At 36.9% G+C, this 20732-nt stretch overlaps 1 protein-coding gene across 3 annotated transcripts in view; it reads left to right on the forward strand.

Annotated features, from left to right (window-relative positions):
- The window catches only part of HPSE2 (heparanase 2 (inactive)), an 807441-nt gene that overhangs the window by 643877 nt on the left and 142832 nt on the right, over positions 1-20732 (forward strand). For all 3 annotated transcript variants that reach the window (XM_003787277.3, XM_003787278.1, XM_012803570.1), the window contains 2 exons: positions 13612-13718; positions 19664-19778. In XM_003787277.3, the coding sequence (XP_003787325.1) occupies positions 13612-13718; positions 19664-19778 (222 nt within the window). The remainder of the gene's footprint in view (positions 1-13611; positions 13719-19663; positions 19779-20732) is intronic.

Genomic DNA, 20732 nt, shown 5'->3' on the forward strand with positions numbered 1-20732 from the left:
TTTACATGGATAGAGCTGGAAAATGTTCTTTTTAGCAAAGTATCTCAAGAATGGAAGAAAAAGTATCCAATGTACTCAGTCCTATTATGAAACTAATTTATAGCTTTAATATGAAAGCTATAAGCTAATTATAGCCTAAGACTATGAGAAGGGGGGAGGGCAAGGTAGGAAGGTTGGATGGGCGGAGGGAGGGTGATTGGTGGGATCACCTCTATGGTTTATCTTACAAGGGTACAAGTGATTCTTTCTAAAAGTAGAATATAAATGTCTTAACACAATAACTAAGAAAAAGACATGAAGGCTATGTTAACCAGTTTGATGAAAATATTTCAAATTATATATGAAAACACCACACTGTACCCCATGATTGCATTAATGTACACAGCTATAATTTAATAAACAAAAACAAAACAAAAAAGAAAAGAAAACATGGGAGTGCAGATATCTCTTTGACATGCTGATTTTTTTTTCCTTTGGATATTTACCTGTAGTGGGCTTGCTGGATCATCCTGTAATTTTATTTTTCGTTTTTTGAGGAAACTCTAGGCTGTTTCCCATAATGGCTGCCCTAATTTACATTCCCAACAACAATGTATAAGCGTTCTCTTTTCTCTGTATCCTCACCAGCACTTATTTTTTTTTTGCCTTTTTTATAATGGCCATTCTAACTGCCTGCCTTCCTTCTTTCTCCAATTCCTCTCTTCATTTATCAGCTATTTATAATATTCTTAGTATCTTTCAGGACCCTTAGAATGAAATAGTGAGCAACATTGATGTGATGCTCGTCCTCATAGTCCTTATGGTTGAATGGGAAAAATAGCTAATGAAGTAAGAAATGACAATAAGATATGATGGCTCCTATAGGAGGCTGTGGGAGCCCATGGTGGGAAGTATCCACCTTAGTTTATAAAGGAAAGGAAAAGGAAAACAGGGAAGTCCTCCCAGAGAAAGTGACATTTAGGCTAACACCTAAAGGATAGACTCCCTCTCATTTATACAGTTCTTCCTAGAGTATAATCAGAGGATACTGGTGGTAGCTGTGTATGGATGGAGAGAATAGTCTGTACAGTTTATAATATGACCATGATCATTCTTTTGTTAATAGTATCATTGTTTATGATTGCTTATATTCAATAGAGATCAGTTTTTTGAATTCTTAATAAATGCAGTTAATACTATGCTGTTTCTTCCAATATATCTTAGTTTAGGACTATGCATTTAAGTAAAGCAGAAGGATTTGTAATCCTTTTAAATTAATAAATGAATTTAAAAAGAAACTTTGGTTTCAACTAGAAACACAATTAAAGGAAGCATGAGGTTAAAGATAATATTAACTTTCTCTAATGAAGAAAACTGGAAAATAAAAACACATTACTAGGGTAAAACAGTAATTTCACCACGAAAATCAGTGTTCGATTGATTGATTCATTCACTCATTCTCTCAATAGTGTGACTACTTATTTCAATCTGCCATTGCCTGCCATAGTGCCTGTCACTTAGCAGGTGCTTAACAAATGTTAGAGGGAGGGAGGGAGGGAGGAACAAGTGAATGGGCACAGTGAAATAGTAGAAATGCAGTAGTGTCTTGTTTCTTTCACATTTATACATTCTGTCTCTGTTGTTCACATTACAGAAGAATCTTATCTGCTGCTAACTTTATAGAAGAGAAATGACGAGATAGAAGTTAATTTATACAGCCCAATGCGTTATGCCTACATATAAGCCTAGTAGGAGAACATATTCTGCATATGTGTTTTTGGGTAAGAAAATGTATCTTTGTGCCCAAAATAGCATTTAAGTCTATTTGTAATGCCAGATAATACATTCGAGTATGATCTTACATTCTACTTTAGGATGATGATGCAAAACGTAAACGGCCTGGGAAGATGTGAACTACACTGGTCTAAATTCACACTAAACTGTTAATGTCAAGTAGACAATCTTTTCCCCAGAGCAGGTTTTGATGGAAAGAAAGAGAAACACAGGCCAAGGAAGTTCAGTTGGCCCTTGAACAGCACAAAGCTTAGGGACACTGACCACTCATTGCAGTCAAAAATCTGCGTAAAACTTTTAACTCACTAAAATTTTAACTGCTAATAGCCTACTGTTTGACCAGAATCTTCGTGGATAACATAGACAGTTAACACATTTTTGTAAGCTATGTGTATTATATATCATTTTCTTATAGTAAATTAAACTAGAGAAAAGACAGTCATTAAAAAAATCATAAGGAAGAGAAAGTACAGAGGGTGCCAAAAAATGCATGCACATTTTAAGAAAGGAAAAAACTGTAGTAAAATTGTAATACTCAGTATATACCATAACATTTGTTATCTTGTATATCGTATCTTGTATTTCTTGTAATTGCAGAAGTCGAACATTACAATTTTAATACAGTTTTCTCCTTTTTAAAAATGTGTATATATTTTTGACACCCTCTATATATTTAATATTAAGTAGGAGTACAAGTCATCATCTTCACACTGAAAAGGCTAAGGAGGAAAGGGGGGGCTGGACTTGCAATCTCAGAGGTGGCAGAGGCAGAAGAATTGGAGGAGGTGGAAACGGAGGCAGGAGAGACAGGCACACTTGGTGTAATATTTATTGTAAAAAATCTGCATGTAAGTGGACCCAAATAATTCAAACCCGTGTCATTCAAATGTATTGTGTTCAGAGGAGGCAGAGGATGCCAAATACAAAGTGTATTAATAACTTAGGATGACAGTCATGGGTGATTCTAAGTTTTATGGAGCCTCAGATTTACACATTGGGGACCTCTTTAAGGAAAGAAAAACAAAGCAAATTTAGGTCAGGTTTTTTAGAAATAACCTGACCATCTGAACACATTAGTAGGGCCCTTCCCAGGACATTGGTGGATGCCTATGAAAGCAGGAAGCTAGAAGTTTAAGCTCCATAAAGTTCCCAATAAATTAGCTTCTGTGACCTCCCTTGGCTGTGCATCTGCAAATGGGAAAATATGACCTGAGGGAAACTTCTGGCTCTTTTCCTTCATATACAAGACTAATAATATTATAGGGGATAATTTAGTGTGAAAGATGTGTGTATCACAAAGAAGCACCAAAGTTTCAATTATTGTCATTCCATGATCCTTGATTTCCTGATTCTTAGACATAAATATTTACTTGAAACTTAATTATAAAATGCATCATCAACTTAATAACAGCTGGGAAGGTAAAAGCAGGCAAGTGTCATTTGATATTGCTTATGAATGACATTCCAATTTCAAAAGCATTAAATTATAAAAAATGCAGAGTGAAATAGAACCATTATGTTACAGAAATATAATAATTATAGAAACATAGTAAATGGTTACAAATGCCATTTATTGACTGTGTTATATATTCCTAATCCACCAAAAAAAGAAAAAAACCCAATAACTTGCTTAAGGCCACAGAGCTTGCTATATAGTAAAATTAAAATTTAAACTGAGGCCCATCTAATTGTAAAACTTGTGCTCTTCTTGTCCATTACACTACTCTGCATCTCCACACTTAGTAACCACTTATTTTGTAAGCCATAGAATATTTTATATTCCTAACTACCCAGGATAGAAAGGCTTTCAGAGAATACAGAATGTTCTTGGTGAAAGGACATCAATTTGATCCTACAATCAGATGATAATCTGGGGTGGGTATCCTAGAAGTGAAGGTTGAATGAAAGTTGTGTATCATAATATTAGGCAAATGATAGCGGAGGAGAACAAGGCCTTTTAGCGTGTGATTTGAATTCACCCACTGGACTCCGCTTGCGTTTCATCTGCGAGGCCTGTGGTCAGGTATAGTGAGGGCCTGTTTTGTGCAAGACAATGACAATGTGAAAAGGGCATGGCTGTGCTACCCATGGACTTCTGGAGAAATGGCCCTTGGAAACAAATTGCTGTTCTTTTTTGGTTTTGTGGCAAAAACTTCTTCAGAAGGAAGAGGCAACATTGGGAGGAGGAAGAGGCAACATTGGGGTGATCTTCCTTTCAATGTTTCAACATGGAAGTGGGAAGATTATAGGATTTGTCTGAACTGTCGTAAAATTATCACTGAGGCTCCTGGAGCCTGTGATTTGTAAGTAGATAAAACATCCAGTAAGCCTGAGAGGTTGGTTAGTCATGGAAAAGAACTGGGAAAGGGAGGAAGATTTCTGTGCACTTGATTTATGTGCAAGTAGCTGCTTTCCAATCTCTCTCCACTAGTGCTGTCCTTAAAGGTGGTCATTGCTTTGGTTAATGCTGTTAAACATTTTTATGTTCTTGTGTATGATCATAATTTCCTTGTCTCTACCTTTTTTGTGTATGTTCTTTTTTAAAATTTTGTGTTTTGTTGCACTTATATTCTATTGCTTTTTGTGGTTTGAGATAACAAGTGCAGAGAATGCGATTTTAAATCCTAAAAGTGTCACAGAAACAGCCATAAATTAAAATTGATCTAATACCAAAAGAAAATGGGCAAATATGGCACCCTGGAACTGAGATATGATAAAAAGAAATTATACAGAAAAAGATTAATGAAATTGAAGGAAAAGCATTAGACAGAAGAAATAAATCAAGAGGAATGTGATGAGATATTGGAATTACTAAGCTCAGAATAGCCTGGCTTGTCTTACCTAAGAAGGACATGTTAAGAATGGGGTCAGTTTAGTCAACCAGAAGCTTGTAAGTCTCCTCAAACAGGAGAATTCAGTTGGAAAATGAACAAAGCCCTGAACTGGAACTGTGAGGATTTGCTATTTGCCCTTGTGATCTTGATGTTATTATTATAGTTATCTTCTTCAAAATTTAGCCTTTTCATCAGTAAACTATTATCTCTTATTTGTTTAACAAGTAGTTAAGCAAAGTAATTGTTGAATATTCTATAGGGAGGCAAAAGAAAAAAAATAGAAAACTACAATTTAGTATAAAAAGGTCAAGGTCAGAGATAGGTTTAAAAATCTTTGGCACTCAGAGAAGAATTAACTTTGAAGAAAACTTCACAGAGAAAACAGCATTTGAAATAATATCAGACAACATGGATGAGGGTTGAGTGAAGGTAATCAGTAAAAAACTAAAACAGCCTTGTGTAGTTGAAAAGTGGTGATGAAACAAGTCTTATAGGAAGGGATGGGAGAAGAGGTAGCTAAGGAGTGGTTATGAAGGGTCTTAGACACCAATTGAAATAAAGTAGCAAGCAGCTTACCCTGTGGCTCCATGGTTCTCAACTTTGTTTTGCCATGTCTAACATATTCCCAAAGACAAAGGCAAAATAGATGGTAGATTATGTGCAATTACTGACTCCTTCACTTTTTTCCCAGTTAAGGAAACATTTCAGAGTTTTGGTAAAATATTATTATGACAACTTTGAATTCATCCTTTTCATTTTTAAGTAGGTTATTCCCAAATCACTACTTTCAGTATTATTGAAACAAGTTACTTTTAGTACATCTCCTAACTGATCAAACAGACCTCTCTCAGAGAGCATGAATGATTGAGTACTGCTGCTGACAATGGGGAACTTCTGAACGTTCTTAAACTGGAGAGGGATTTGTCAAGTTAACAAATGGCAGCAGTGTGGGGATGGAGTAGAGGAGGAAGAGATTAGATGCAAGAAGACCAAGGAAAAAATGATAAGATCCAGAACTCAGGGAGGGACAGTGAGAAAGGAGAGGACAGAGTCAATATGATCTTTTCTTTTAATACAGCAGGTATTTATTGTAGAGTCAGAAAACACACAAGGACAAAAAGAAACATGGGAACGGTGTTGAACTCTCTCCTTAAGTGCAATGAGGCACTTATCCCTAAAAAGAGCTGTGTGCATAAGTAAGGTTTAAAAAGCTTCCCGAAGTTATTCAGCTCTTTGCCACCAACTATATAGACCAGTTTTGGTTACTGAAAGAGCTGAAATCCTGAGGAAGTTTGATTTCTAAGTAGAGGAGATGCTAGAATTAATGGACTCCAGCTTCTCTTGGAGGGTGGGCCTCCTGCCAGGGCTGATTAGCCCAGCTGGCCTGTCCACTATTCCTGTTTTATTGCTTCCTTTCTCATTAAGGAAGGTGTTGGGTTTGGATAACCATAAACAACATGTTTGCTGCTACAAGGCTACCATCACTTGAACAGCCAGTGGCTCAAGCCAATCTCTCAGGAGTCTTTTCAAAAGACTTAACTCACAGTTTTGGAGACAGGATATCAAGGAAATACAAGAAAAGGAAGCCCAGGTTTGAAAATATGCCATATAAATGGTGGTTTTTAAATTTTTACTGGGGTTTTTTTTTTTTTTTTTGGCCTTTTTTTTTAACTCAAAGTGGTAGGAAAAATAAAATTAAAAAATCTGCTTTGGAGGACAAAACACGATTGTAAGAGGAGCTTTACCTAACAAATGCAATCAGTATAACCTGGTTTCCTGTACCCTCAATGAATCCTCCAACAATAAAAAAAAAAAATCGAGGGTCTCTCTCTCTCTCCCTCTCTGCCCCTCTCTCTCCCTGCCCCTACCCCTTTGTTTCTCCCTCCTTCCTCAATTGATTTACATGAAACAATCCTGATAGCCCTCAATCCTGAAATGTGAGGGAAGAGGACCAGAAGGCTTTTCATTCCTACAGTTCTGCCCCTAGAGGCCCCAGGATTCTGAGCAATGGCTGGACACTTACTGAGCTGTTCTGTGGGTGCCTCAGAGCTCCCTTGACCACATGGGCCCAAGGGCTGAAGTCTACCTGGGAATAAAAGAACTGCTGAAAGGCAGCCAACCACCCAGCTTCCCCCTATGCTCACTTAAGTAATCGCAGCATTTGTACTTCTCCCTCCCCAGACAAGGTATCCCTTAAAATAACCTTCACTGGCACATCATTTCTCACCAGGAACTGCACCCTTTTTCCTTCCAAAGTCCTCCAATTTTTTCTCTTTCAGCACAGGGAGAATCATATTTACTCAGAAAACCACAGTGTTGAACTATAGCCCTCAGTTTCGTAGAGTTTCACTTTCTGAGGGAATTTTGCAGCTGGTTCCATTTGCTTTTCCTGGGTTTTTTCCTCTCCTCTTCTGCCCATGCTGATTTCTGTCCTAGGCCCAATAGCACCCAGCTCAGTGCCCAGACCTCCACCATACTTCACCATGATGGTCTTCTCTGCTTAGGGAAGACCCAACACCTCAGGCCTCCCATCATGTTCCAAACTGTAAATGCTCAGAAAATATTTGTTGATTTATATCAACTACTCCTAGAATACTTAACATTAATACTTTGTGGGAATATTTCCCCCCAGAAAACATTTCACATAACTGGTATAGGTTTCGTATCAAAGTTCTATCTCACCATATGTTTTTTGTTCATGTGGCTTGCCTAGAATTGCCCCTTTGCTAAGAGTGGGTAAATGAATTACTCTAAATGATAATTATGTGAATTTTCCCTGTGTATTTTAAATCCTAAACTGATGTTTCCTGCTACTTAGCATATATCTAAACTGTTACCTATCACCACAAGTGGTGTGTCTGAAAGAAAAGCAACAAATTTTAATGTAATTTATTCAAACACACTCTCCTATGGCTTGCACAGGGAGAGTGGTCCCTTTAGTTTACACTTAGTGCTTACTATATGCCAGAAATTATTTCAAGTGCTCTACAAATATTAAGTAATTTAAATATCATAAGTCTTCTGAGGCAGATATTATTATTCCAATTTTACAGCAGAGGAAATTGAAACACAGAGGTTAATATAATACACTCAAGGTCATGCAGTGAATAAATGATAGAACTAGAATGCAAATGCAGGTGATCTGTCTGCAGAGTCCATGCCCCTTACCTCTACTCTGTGCTATCTCCCCAATAACAATAACTTTCAAATTGTTTCCTTGCAAATCTCCCTGCAAGTTAGAAGATAATTCAGACTAACTTTTATTTAGGGTTCTGTGTATACAGTATTTTATAAATCCCACCATTTTCTGGAATTAAGCCCTCATTTAAAGGAACTAAACTTTGAACTCCCTTTGCAATACAATCATCTCATACAAATTGTCCCACTGAGCTGAGCATACCACCCTCCAAATACATACAGTAGGTCCTTGAATAATGTCATGTTGTTCAACATCATTTCATTATCTGTTAATGAATAAAAACATCAATTTCCAGCTGGAGCCACTATCTGCGTGGGTTTTCTCTGGGTAGTTTGCTTTCCTCTCACATCACAAAGATGTATACACTGGGTTACATGGTGTATCTAAATGGTCCATTCTGAGTGAGTGTGGGCATGTATGAGTGTGCCTGGCAATGGAAAGTTATCTTATCCAGGGCTGGTTCCTGCCTTGCTCCTTTAGCCTCCAGGATAGGATCTGGCCACCTGTGATTTTGAAGTGGAATTAGCAATTTGAAACATGAATGAATAAATACAAATTATTTTAAAATAAAAGTTTGTGAAGTCTACAATTATCATGCAAATGCACAATAAACACAGTACTAGAGTGCAATAAGGCAAGAGTAAGTGCAAGCTTGGCAAGCCCACCATAATTGTTTGTTTTCCAGCTGGCTAGTGGTAGGAAGTGCTCCTTATAATGTTCACTTTTCAACAGTGATTCCTTGATTTTAACTCACCATTACTATGACTGCTATCACACATTGATTCACTAAAAATAGGAAAATAATTTTCTTGCCTTGGATTAATTTTTCTTAAATGAATAACTCACAGTTATTTTACTTCTTAACATTAGAAGTGTTTTGTGTCTTTATTTTAGAAGTTTAGTGGTATTTTGTAGTCAGAAATAGGCCATAGGAACTTGATTCTTATTTATATCAATTAGCCAATAGTAAAATTGGTTTTGTGACACATCCTTTTGCTTAAAGTTACAGTTTCTAAGAACCTACTGATGATATTAAGCGAGGACTATTGTATAAATTTTCTCAAGGAATAGGTGATGGAAGCACACGATTGTCTTCTTAATCTTTATCATTAGAACATTATGATGAGCTTGATACTTCATAAACTTCTGCTGGTGCCCAACTCATATTAGATGGTAATTGGCCTTTATTGCTTCTGAGGTTATTGGATTCTGTATATAATGAGCCTTGTAAGCAAACTAGGATTTGGACTCCCCAGGCCTGAAATCCTGAAATTCAGCAAATAAACATATGTTGTTCTTATCTAGATCTTTCATGTTATTAAAGGTTTTCATCATATGCCAGTATTTTTACTGATCCTGAAAGTTGTTTTTGCAATTAGCGTATTGTTTTCAATTCCTTTCCTTAGGTTGTATGACTTCCTTAAAGAATGGTAGTTTACTGTGAAATTATGCAAGGGCAGGTATGGGATTACCTTAACTTCTTTATCTGACTAGAATAAAGCAAACTCCTTTTAAGCACTTACTGTGCACCAGGCACTCTACTGGCAAGTAAATATAAAAGCAAATAAGACAGGATTCCCTGCCTTCAAAGAACTAATGGTCAGTGTTTCTAGGAAATTTCCCAGATTTGTTACTTTGATCAAACAAAAATGGTATTTCAGAATCCTATCACCAAACTGTAAGAATATTTGGCACTAATTTCTCTGAATTCATTCATCAGCTTGGAAAGACTCACACGAATGTTCATCTGCTGGGTCTATGCCTCTTCCCATTAGCTCTCAGGATCTTCTATGATTGACCTAATGTTATTTATCCTTTGATGAAGCAAAGATCCTTAGCACAGTTCTGTCAGGTTACTTCTTATGGATGAGGAAATTGAAGCTCTAAGTGGTCACAGAAATAACAGAACTATAATTTATATATTATTTTATAATTTTCATGATTTTTAAATGTGATCTTATAGCAGCTACAGTGATCTTTATGTAAGTCAGATCAGACCATTCTCTTGCTTAAATTCCTCCAATAGCTTTCCATTATACTCAGAATAAAAACAACACTTTCTTCTCTGATCTCATTTTTTTAAATTTTTCATTCTATTACTTACTATACTCTATTTTATCTTTTTTTGGTTCTGCAAATGGGTTGTTCTTCCAGACCCAATAAGGGGATACAGTTCCTTCTTCACTCAGGTCTCTGCTCAGCTACCAGAGGAACACTTCTTGACCACTATCTTGTTGACTCTCCTTTCTTGCCTAGTCACTTTCTATTATATTGCCCCTTTTCATTTTCTTCCTAGCCCTTATTATTGTCTAGATTTCTTTACTTTTTTATTGTTATTGCCAATGAGAGCAGACTTATTCTGTTTCATTGCTGTAGATCTGCCCCTAGAACCCTGTCTGGCTCACACCAAGTATTCAATAAATATTTGTTGAGTAAATGAACTAATGCATTTGATAATACTTTAATGTTTTAGATAAAAATGTTTAGCCCTTTCTAACTTCATATTTATACATTCTCTTTAGGCAATTTGATTTAGTTCTATGCCTTTTTATATCACTCTCATCATTTACCTCCAGCCCAGATATTTGTTTCTGAAATGACCAGCTCTAAACTGTATTTGACCTTTTTGGTCTTCCATACTTGTTGTTTATACAATTTTAACTTCTATAATCAAAGATACTCTTGGGTGATGGCCAAGGGGACTTGTATTATTACTATTATAGGATACTAACAAATTTTAGCATTTTATATTTAGAGGAAATTTAGAGTTTATGTACTCCAAATTAGACTTTAAATGTTGATGAAAAAAATTGAAGCCCAAGATAATGACTGCTAAAAGCATCAAAGCTGGCCTGTGATCGAACCCAGAATTTCCAGGAAATATTCCTATTTTTAAATTATGGTTATATACTTACTTTAGACTCTACCTCTCCTTTTGTTAATGTGTTCTTTTATATATATTTATTTACTGGAATATAATTCACATACCATAAAATTCACTCTTTAAAAATATAAAATTTTGTGTTTTTTTACTATAGTCACAGAATTTTGAAATTATCTCTATGGTTTAATTTTAAAACATGTTTATCACCCTCAAAAGAAACCCCCTATCATTAGTAGTCACTCCCCATATTCCCCCAACTCCCAAATTCCCACCTGTAATCTACTAACTCCCACCTTGAAACCACTAATCTACTTTGTGTCACTATGCTTTTGCCTTTCTGGACATTTCATATAAATGGAATCATATATACATAGCCTTTTGTGTCTGGCTTTCTTCCCTTAGCTTCATCTTTTCAAGGTGCATGAATGTTGTAATATTTACCTTTTTGTTTTGTTTTTGTTTAACAAAACCCTATTTCTCTTAATGCCTTTAATATCTGTCTTTGAGGACAAAATCAGATGCTAAATGGTATCCAGGAAACCAAAGGCAAAAAAAGAAAAATATAAATATATTACTAAGCTCTAGTTAGTCATAAAGAAAGCATATAGTTGATCATGTGCACAGGTATTTTCTAGCACTATTTTAAGGGAAATTATAGATTTAAGCCTTTAATTTTAATCATATAGCTCTGTCTTTGGACTACTGAAGATGTTTTTCTTGCTTTCTTATTTATATCATTTCTGGCATCCCTCAAGTTGGGCATTCTGAGCAGAATTGAAAATGGTGAGAGGACTACCTGATGGTGTCCTCAAATGACTCTTCTCTTCCTGTGTACATGACTGAATTTTTGTATTAAAGATTAACTTTAATAACACCCCAGTTTGACCTATACCATTAATTCTCAGGACTTTTCTTTCATTTTGAATCACACTCTCCACTTTCATATCAAACTTGTGTAATATTTTTGCAACTTAATTTTCAAAAGAGTCAATAATTTTGCCAACCATGATTTAAAAAATAGGTTCTAAGTAATGCATATTCTCTAGTAAATGAAAGGAAAGAGCTGTAAGGTAAAAATGAAAATGTGATTTTTTTTGATGTATACTTATGGGTTTTGCCACATTTTTTTTCATTTGGGGAGCCTCAGGTATAAGAATTAAATTAAAATCATACTTCTAAACTCACAACAAACTATTATCACCAGTTCATGAAAAGTCATGTTTTTGTTTTAAATTTACCTTTCTCTTGTGCATATACCTTCCTACATGTTTGATATATGTCCTTAAGATATATGTGTCTTTTTAGAGGATTTAGTGTTATTGGGTGTGAATGAGTAATTAATATTGTTCCATAAATCTCATTCTGTTCCTTTTTTAAAAAAACTTACTACTAAACCTTTAAAGCCTGTTCATGTTATTAGATTTATATTGGATGTATTGTTCCAACTGCTATATAATGGTTTATAGTATGTATTCACAGATTTTTTTTCATTCCTCTACCAATGGATACCCATACCCACTACGAACAGTGATGTAGTAGATGTTCTCAAACTTGTCTCTCTAGAGACCAAAGGAAGAATTGCTTTGGCATGTATGTCTAGGAGAGAGAGAAATTGGACCTAAATACACCATTTTTTCCAGCCCCTTTGTGTACAGCTGGCCTCCTCTCAGCCATTCTAGCCATTGTTGCAGAGACCAGAGTAAGGCCCGTTCAATAGGCTACAACCATCTTGGTGGTGGAGTAATATGGTAGTACCTCACCTCTGATTTCCTGCTTTGGGACTTCTCTGAGGCAGAGATGAGGAACACTTATGGAGGAACACTTGGTACTGAGGCTTCCACATGAAATGGAGTGGAATGAGAAGGGATTTACAGTCATAAAGCTATGCTGGACCTTTTGTGGATAGGAGCCAAGAGATGAGTGCTTCTCATTGTATCTCCTTGGGGGACAATTCTAAGATGCAGTTTATAAAGCTTTTACCAAGATCCCTGGGATATTGAGTATAAATTGGCACAATTTATTGTTAATATGAAAAAATGTTCTTGTACTTGTTTTCCCTTCTTCCCTATTTCAGTCCCCTGCTTCCTCATTCCTGCTCCTTGTTATTATTTCTCAAATGAATTACTTAGCGACAAGCCTTGACTCAGGCTCTGCCTTGAGAGGCAAGCCAGCATACGGTATTACCCCTAAACAATGCCAGGTTGCTTTCCAGATTATTTTCACCAGTATCTGTATAATTTGGCCAGTTTCCAGGTTGGGAGTCAGAGACTGTGCCATTTCAGAATCTCAGAAGGTCACCTTTGGACAAGAAGCTTTGCCTCTGCTTGGAAGGCATAAAACTATAGTTGTGACCCGTGTGGGATTTGTCACTTGTGGGTCAGTGACTTTCTATACTCATTGCATTATTTTCAAAATCTACTTGCTATGTACATATCTGGTAGTTATAGAATATCTTTCCCAAACAATTGTTCTCTACCTTCTTGTCGCTTATGTCTATTGATGCATGAACACTGTACATATCATAGATGTACCATGACAGTGTACTGAAAAGAATTGCTTTTCAATACTTGTTAATACAGGAATATGTTTATTTTCTAGGGAAGGGTCCTGGGGTCACTTTCTATCATAGAATATGCACTTGTTCTGCCATATTGTCACTTGGGTTTGACTTAGGGGGAAATGATAATTTCTTTGAGTGAACATGTGTCAGTGTTAATGTTTTTTGGTATGTGTGTGCCAACTCACTGTACTGCATGCATTATCCTGAAAAAAGCATAAATCAGAACCAGCTGGTGGCAGGGAATCAGAAAAACTTCTTTAAGGGAATGTGTGTTGCTTCTGGTTTGGGGATAGCTTTTAAAATGTCATTATCCAAAAAAAAATAAAAATGTCATTATCCCCTTCTGTTCTTGTGTGAACAGGTGGTTAATACGTACACTCCAGGAAAGAAGATTTGGCTTGAAGGTGTGGTGACCACCTCAGCTGGAGGCACAAACAATCTATCAGATTCCTATGCCTCAGGATTCCTGTAAGTAACACTTGCAATTTTACCTCTAGGGACTTTCAGGAGAGAAGGAACAGTGAAACTTTGACACTGCTCATTATTCTACCCATTGCAGTTGTGAGGTTTGTTTCCTGTTGGAAGTCTTCATCCATGCATTTGTGTATGTCTTTAAATATTTAATAAATAGTGATTGGTGCCTTCTCTAGATACTAAAATGTCAGGCACAGGCATCAGAACAAGGATAATAATAGTAGTAGTAACGGCAATGATAATAGTAATAAGAGCTTTATTTAATATCTATAGTTTAAAACACAGTACAAACAACATACATTTCTCCTCTAATTTTCACCATAGTCCTGGGATATAGATAACAAGTAGGCATGATTTTTTGCCCTCCAGAAACATATCATTGGAGGAACTGTAGGCAATAACTACATTGTAAAGCTGTAGATTAGTGCCATAATGATAATACTTTGAAATACGTAGTGCCAAGCACCTGTCTGAAGTGTTATGTATTTAATAATTAAACAACTAGTGGCGTTGATTGTTTGTATAAGAACTCAGTGATGTAGATGCTATTATTAGCTCCATTTTACCAATGAGGAAATTGAAATAATTTACTAAGATCACTCGTTTAGTGAGTGGCAGAGCTTGGACTCAAACCCAGGCAGTCTGTTCCTCTTTACTGCTGCAGTAGACCACCTCCCTTTCTGCATTATGTGATCTGTCTACAGAAGGACACTGATAGATGTGCAAAGGAATAAAGAATTTCTCTGGATGAGGAGTATCGGGAAGAGCTTCATGGGGAAGGTGGCATTTCAGTGGGACATAGAAGGATGACTCTAATTTCCATAGTTGGAGAATGGTAGTGATGGCAAGGAGGAACACCCTAGGCCAAAGAAACATATGAGCAAAGGCAATGAGAAAGGAGGAATTATTAATGTGATTAATGCTGGAATGTAATGAGGGCTGAGACTAGGAGGGGGGTTGCCACCAAATCATGGAAAATCTTGAAAACCAGATAAAGGAAATGAGACCCTGTTCTCTACTCACAGAAAGCTACTAAAGATTTTAGAGAAAGAAGAGAGAAAAAGAAACCTGACATGTATTTTAAAACTTTGGCTTTGGTAATAGTATACACAAGATTCTGAAAGGGATGGGAAAACGAATTTGAAGGCTACTGTTATCATCTAAAGAGGTATTTTAAAGCCAGAAGTATAAAGGCCTCTGACTGGCCTGCCAGTGTCAAGTGGGGACAGGGACAAACCCCTCACAACAAGTCACAACTAAGTAACTCATTCTTGGTCCACCAGCCCGAGCTTTTTAGCTGAGCAATGTACTCCTAATAACAGTGTACACTTTACACTCAGCTATGTGTTTTGCTATTAACACCTGTTCCTAATTTTACAGAGGCCATTTCCCTCTGTCAAGGCAGCTTCTTTAATAGATTTGCAAAGGACGAATCAGGTCAGTAATGTAGACTGCCTTTACAGATGGAATACTGACAAATACAGATGAAGATAGCGTCATTGAAATGCATGGTGGTACCTTAGGTCTTCCTTCTGTTTCTGTATCCTCAGCATTTAACATGATGTAGCATGGAGTTGTTGTCCAAAAAAGCTTGGTTCAAATGATTGAAATGAAATGAGTCATCATTTGATACAGTGTTGCTGAGAGTCTGCTTTGAAAAATATACTCCCCACAGGTTTGATATGAGCCCTATTGCAAGGGCAAGAAGACAGGTTGGCAGTCAGTACTGTGGAGAGCCCCGGGGATCAGCAGAGGAAAAGCTTTTGCTCAGCCATCACAAAAGACTGTGCTGCAGGGCCCAGCAGCCCACATCTCTCACTGTCCTTCTGTAGACAGTGCCCACTTGTAGTGAGGGGTTTTTGTGAACATTCTGCCCTTCTGGGAATGATGAGAAATGAGAAATGCCACAGACCTTCATGGAAGAAGCAAAGACCTATCTTTTCATGATCATCAGACATTCATAGATCTCTACAGCTACTTTGCAAAATCATAAACATAATTGTTTAGATTTTGGTTGTAGTTCAGATATTCAGTGTTTAAGTTGACACAGATTGTAAGAAAACTAGTTTATCCTGTTCCTGATCTTCTCTCTTAACTCTTTGTGGCTCACCCATTTGGTCTCAACTCTACTATCAGCACCAAGCAATGTGCCCTTTGAGTGCACTTACCCAATAGGTATAAATTGACTCCTAGGAAAAAGTAAAGCATTTTAGGAAGCTCTAGGAGGCATTGAAAAGAAAGCATTTTCCAACCTTTTTTCAATATATTGTATAACTATGAGCTCACCAGGTCACATAAACATGAACACATGAATGGGAATTCTTTTCTACCAAGTATTTAAGAATAGTGTTCCCCAATCAGAGATTTGAGAAATACTTTGATGTGCTACAAATATCCTTGGCATTCTGTTGTGTCTCCAGCACCTAGTAGTGTCCAGCACAGGATATTCAATAAGCTTTTATGGAATGGTAAATAATGGTAGAGTAGCAGCCTTGCTACTAGGATTGGGATATACCAGTCATTTTACTAACTTTCTCTACCTAAGCATAGAAGGGATCATTGGGAGACATTTACTTCCCCCTCCAGGAACTTGTTATTGCTGGAAGAAGATGAAGATAACTTTAGCACTAACCATTCTGTTCTGAAGGCCTACGAAAGCAGTGTTTCTGGCCATAGTCATTTTTGAATGCTCCAGATCCTGGATGCATACACATGCATATAGAAATGTAGGTTTGAAGAGAAGCATACATATTCTTCCATTTCATTTTAGAGTTTCTTTAAAAACACCCCATGCATCAGTGATAAAATCAGGTTTACTAATTATCTTTCTTCTATTGCATGTATATTCTCTGCAGGGCTCTGTAGAGGTCAAGTGGGAATTTGGATGTGTAAATGCAGGCATTTACATACCCAGTGCTTTACCAATGACTTACATGGTCACACAAGAATTTTTGTATGTCTTTTCTATGCTGAGAACAACACTTAGCATGTACAGTTCATTGATTAATGTTATCAACCAGGTATGGTGGCTCACATCTGTAATCCCAGTACTTTGGGAGGCTTAAGTGGGAGGATTGCTTGAGCCCAAGAGTTTGAGACCAGCCTGGACAATACAATGAGACCTTCTCTGTATTAAAAAAAAAAAAAATTAAAAATTAACCAGGCACTGTGGCTCCCACCTATAGTCCTAGCTGCTTAGGTGGGTGAGGCAGGAGGATTGCAAGGGCCCAGGACTTCTAGGCTGCAGTGAGCTATGATCTTGCCACTGTACCCCAGCCTGGATAACAGAGCAAGATACACAAATAAAGATAGCAAAATATAGTCCTGTATTGACATCCAGATGCTGGTGCATGTAGGTACTCACATATATAATGCTGGGTTTACATGTCACTTTGTTTCTTAATTCAACAAGCATAAGGATAGAAAGGTAAGACAATTTGTTTTTATAGATAAATACTTATTAGAGACAGACCCTATTTTATTTGTGCTGTTTCAGTGTGGTAAGAACACTGATTTAGAAGGCATTAGCCTAGCATTCATGTTATAGTTCTACCACAGGACAGCCTTTGACAAGCTATTAATAGTATGCCTCAGTAGCTAATGGAAAAGCTAATTTCACAGGTTATCCAAATTAATAAAAATAACAAAGGCAAGTAGCTTAGACATGTTATGTTCCAAAGTAATTTCAATTTCCTGGGTCACAATGTTCCAATTTGAAGAACAATAACAAAAAGATTCTACTCTAATATAGTCAGATTTTCCTTTTGATTTAAAATTTTTGTTTTTGTGTTTTGCTTTCCTTTTGTTTTGTTTTGTAATTCTAATTGTCAGTAAATATTTGTTTTTATGAGAATAAAATGTAATTGTAAATATTAAAAAGTTTTAAAAATATGAATAATATTTATTCATGATGTAAAAATTTCCAGTGCTTTTTATTCCAGAAAGGAAAAATTTAATTCTTCTACAAGTCTTGGGTTTAGAGCACCATATGGTTTCAGATTTGGGAAATCATAACTATGTGTAATTTTTCCCTACTGTGCTGAATAGTGATTCTCAAAGTTCCTAGAGTCTAATTTTGTTCAGATAAATTTCACAGCTTAATGAAGAGGATGAGCACCTGGAGTGTGGCAGGAAAGGTGATGGGTGTTTTAGGTACAAGTTCAGACACTGTGTCTATGCTTAATGGGCTCAGAACTGATACAGGGGAAACAGAGAAATTAGTAAGTGATTCTCCTGCAATAGGCTAGCAGAGGGTATGGATGGGAGTTCTGGAGAGGTGCAGAGAAAGATATTATTGTTGGCTGGGGCAGCAGAGGATAGGAGGAGATAACATTTGATTTGGAGATTAATAGATAGGAAGAAATTTGTTAGATAAATAGAGGGGAGTTAAAGGAGGATAGGAAGGGAATTCTAAGCAAAAGTTAAAACATGTATTAATATAAAGACTCAAGTAAGTATGAGAAAGCTTTGTATATCTGGTAAACCGAAAGTCATTTTATGTGGCTTAGAGCCTGTGGGAAATGAAGTTTAGGTTGAGAGAAGAAAGGGGAAGAAGTGACAAATGAAGGTGGGCACATATTGTGAAATGCCTTATATAGATAAGAATAAAGCTGTAAGTCACATTTATTACACATGTATTATTACAATTAGAAGTTTCTGGCTTGGTGCCTATGGCTCAAGTGACTAAGGCACCAGCCACATACACCTAAGGTGGCAGGTTTGAATCCAGCCTGGGCCCGCCAGACAACAATGATGTCTGCAACCAAAAAATAGCCAGGCATTGTGGCTGGTGCCTGTAGTCCCAGCTACTTGGGAGGCTGAGGCAGGAGACTCGCTTGAGCCCAGGAGTTGGCGGTTGCTGTGAGCTGTGATGCCACAGCACTCTACCCAGGGGGACACCTTGAGGTTCTGTCTCCAAAAAAAAAAAAAAGAATTTTCTCTACATGTCAGAAGTAGAAGACAGAGATAGAAATAGCAAGAGAAGCAGCATGAATGAATGAGTTAATTGAATGTGTAAATAATGGAAGCAGAGTCAGCAGTAGGTGTTGGAAAACCCCAGAGGGCAGTATTTTTAAAAAACAGCATGCCCTAGAACAGTGGTTCTCAACCTTCCTAATGCTGCAACCCTTTAATACGGTTCTTCATGTTGTGGTGACCCCCAACCATAAAATTATTTTTGTTGCTACTTCATAACTGTAATTTTGCTACTGTTATGAATCATAATGTAAATATCTGATATGCAGGATATATTTTCATTGTTACTAAGGGGTTGCAACCCACAAGTTGAGAACCGCTACTCTGGAAAGTGGGTATTTGGCATATGAGGTATATAATAGGTGTGTGAACAACACAGGTCCTTTGCAACTTATGTGTAATGGTTGCATACTTGAATCCCTGAATAGTTAATTATAGTACCAAGGAAAATTATTATTGCATCAAATGCTGACAGTGATACATGAGGGATGCAAATAGCTGGAATGCTCTTTCTTACATGGGTCATATGAGTGTATGAGTTTGAATTTATCAAGATGTAAGCAGGAAGTTTGAATGATGGAATTTATAGTGTGTATGTTCCTGTGATTATATGTCCTGTACCCAGAGAAGATGCCAGTAGGCTTTCAGGTGGTTAGGATATTCATTTGTCAGAATTTCAGGAGTGAAATACAAGTCATTAACAAAATCTATTTTATGACCAAGAGCAATTCGTTTTACTCCCGTGGACCTCTGTTTCCCTATAAAATGAAGAAGTTGGCTTTGAGAATCTCTACAGTCTCTTACGGCTATGTATTCAATGCTTAAAATAAGTTTCTCCATTAAAATACTATGTCAACTTGGTGGGAAGGGGTTGGAGCGTATGTTTATGTCGAACCAATCTCTACAGAGCTTGTTATATTCCTTTTAAAAATGTATTGATATAGGTTTTGTCTGTTGCCTTTTAGATGGCTGAACACTTTAGGAATGCTGGCCAATCAGGGCATTGATGTTGTGATACGGCACTCATTTTTTGACCATGGATACAATCACCTTGTGGACCAGAATTTTAACCCTTTACCAGTAAGTGTGGGGAAAAGCTTCCCAACTTCTTTTCCATGTCATTCAGTTTTTTTAATTCCATACCAGGATAATTTTTCGCCTTTCACTATTATGAGTTAATTTCATAAACTGCACAAAAGCATTTTTATCTTTGCTTCCTTAACACATATCAGAATTTTTGGCTTCAGCGCGCACACACACATACACACACCCCTATACATACACATATACACACAGACACATACATGTATAGTATGAATATATACATATATTCATTTACACATTTATATGTTTACTGATACTATTTTTTAAAACCTTGTGCAATTGAGATTCCACATCTACTTGTGGCCTGTTTGAACTCTGCTTGAGAGTGAATTTTTCCAGATTGTTTTCTTTAATGCTAATAGGAGACATTAGTTAAAGTCAAATGCAACATGTTGAAAGCAGATGGGGAAGTGTTAGCCAAGATCAGATACACTAGGAACCCATCTCGTGGGGAGTGGCTGAAGTGCACTCACAGTTAGAAGTTATTCCTATGTGACAGTGAGGGGATTTGCCTAGAGTACGAACTTTTCTAGGAAGGTAAAAGAAAGAAAAAAATAAAGTAGAATGGCAAAAGCAGAAATCTGAGTTTGTCTAGTGACTGCGTCTTAGTCCAGAAAAGCTATGCTTATCAAAAACATTACACAGGTTATCCTTTTGCACAGACATCATAGTCACAACAAAAGATCAGACTCCTCTCATTAACTTATAGAATTTCAGAGGTGAGATTCTCCTTCGAGATAATCCAGTTCAGCCTCATTTAACAAAAGAACTGATAGGCTGAAGTTGGGCAGGAAAGGAGGGATGGCAAGCCAGCCCTGGAACCTGTTCCTGTGCCCTGGTCCAGTGCTCTCCCTGCAGAACTATGGCTGCTCTCTCATCCACAGTAAACAGACCCAAACTGGAACCAGTAAGTGTCCCCACCATTTGTTT

The sequence above is a fragment of the Otolemur garnettii genome, unplaced genomic scaffold (assembly GCF_000181295.1).
Source record: "Otolemur garnettii isolate 467f Iridium unplaced genomic scaffold, OtoGar3 scaffold00021, whole genome shotgun sequence".
Classification (NCBI taxonomy): Eukaryota; Metazoa; Chordata; class Mammalia; order Primates; family Galagidae; genus Otolemur; species Otolemur garnettii.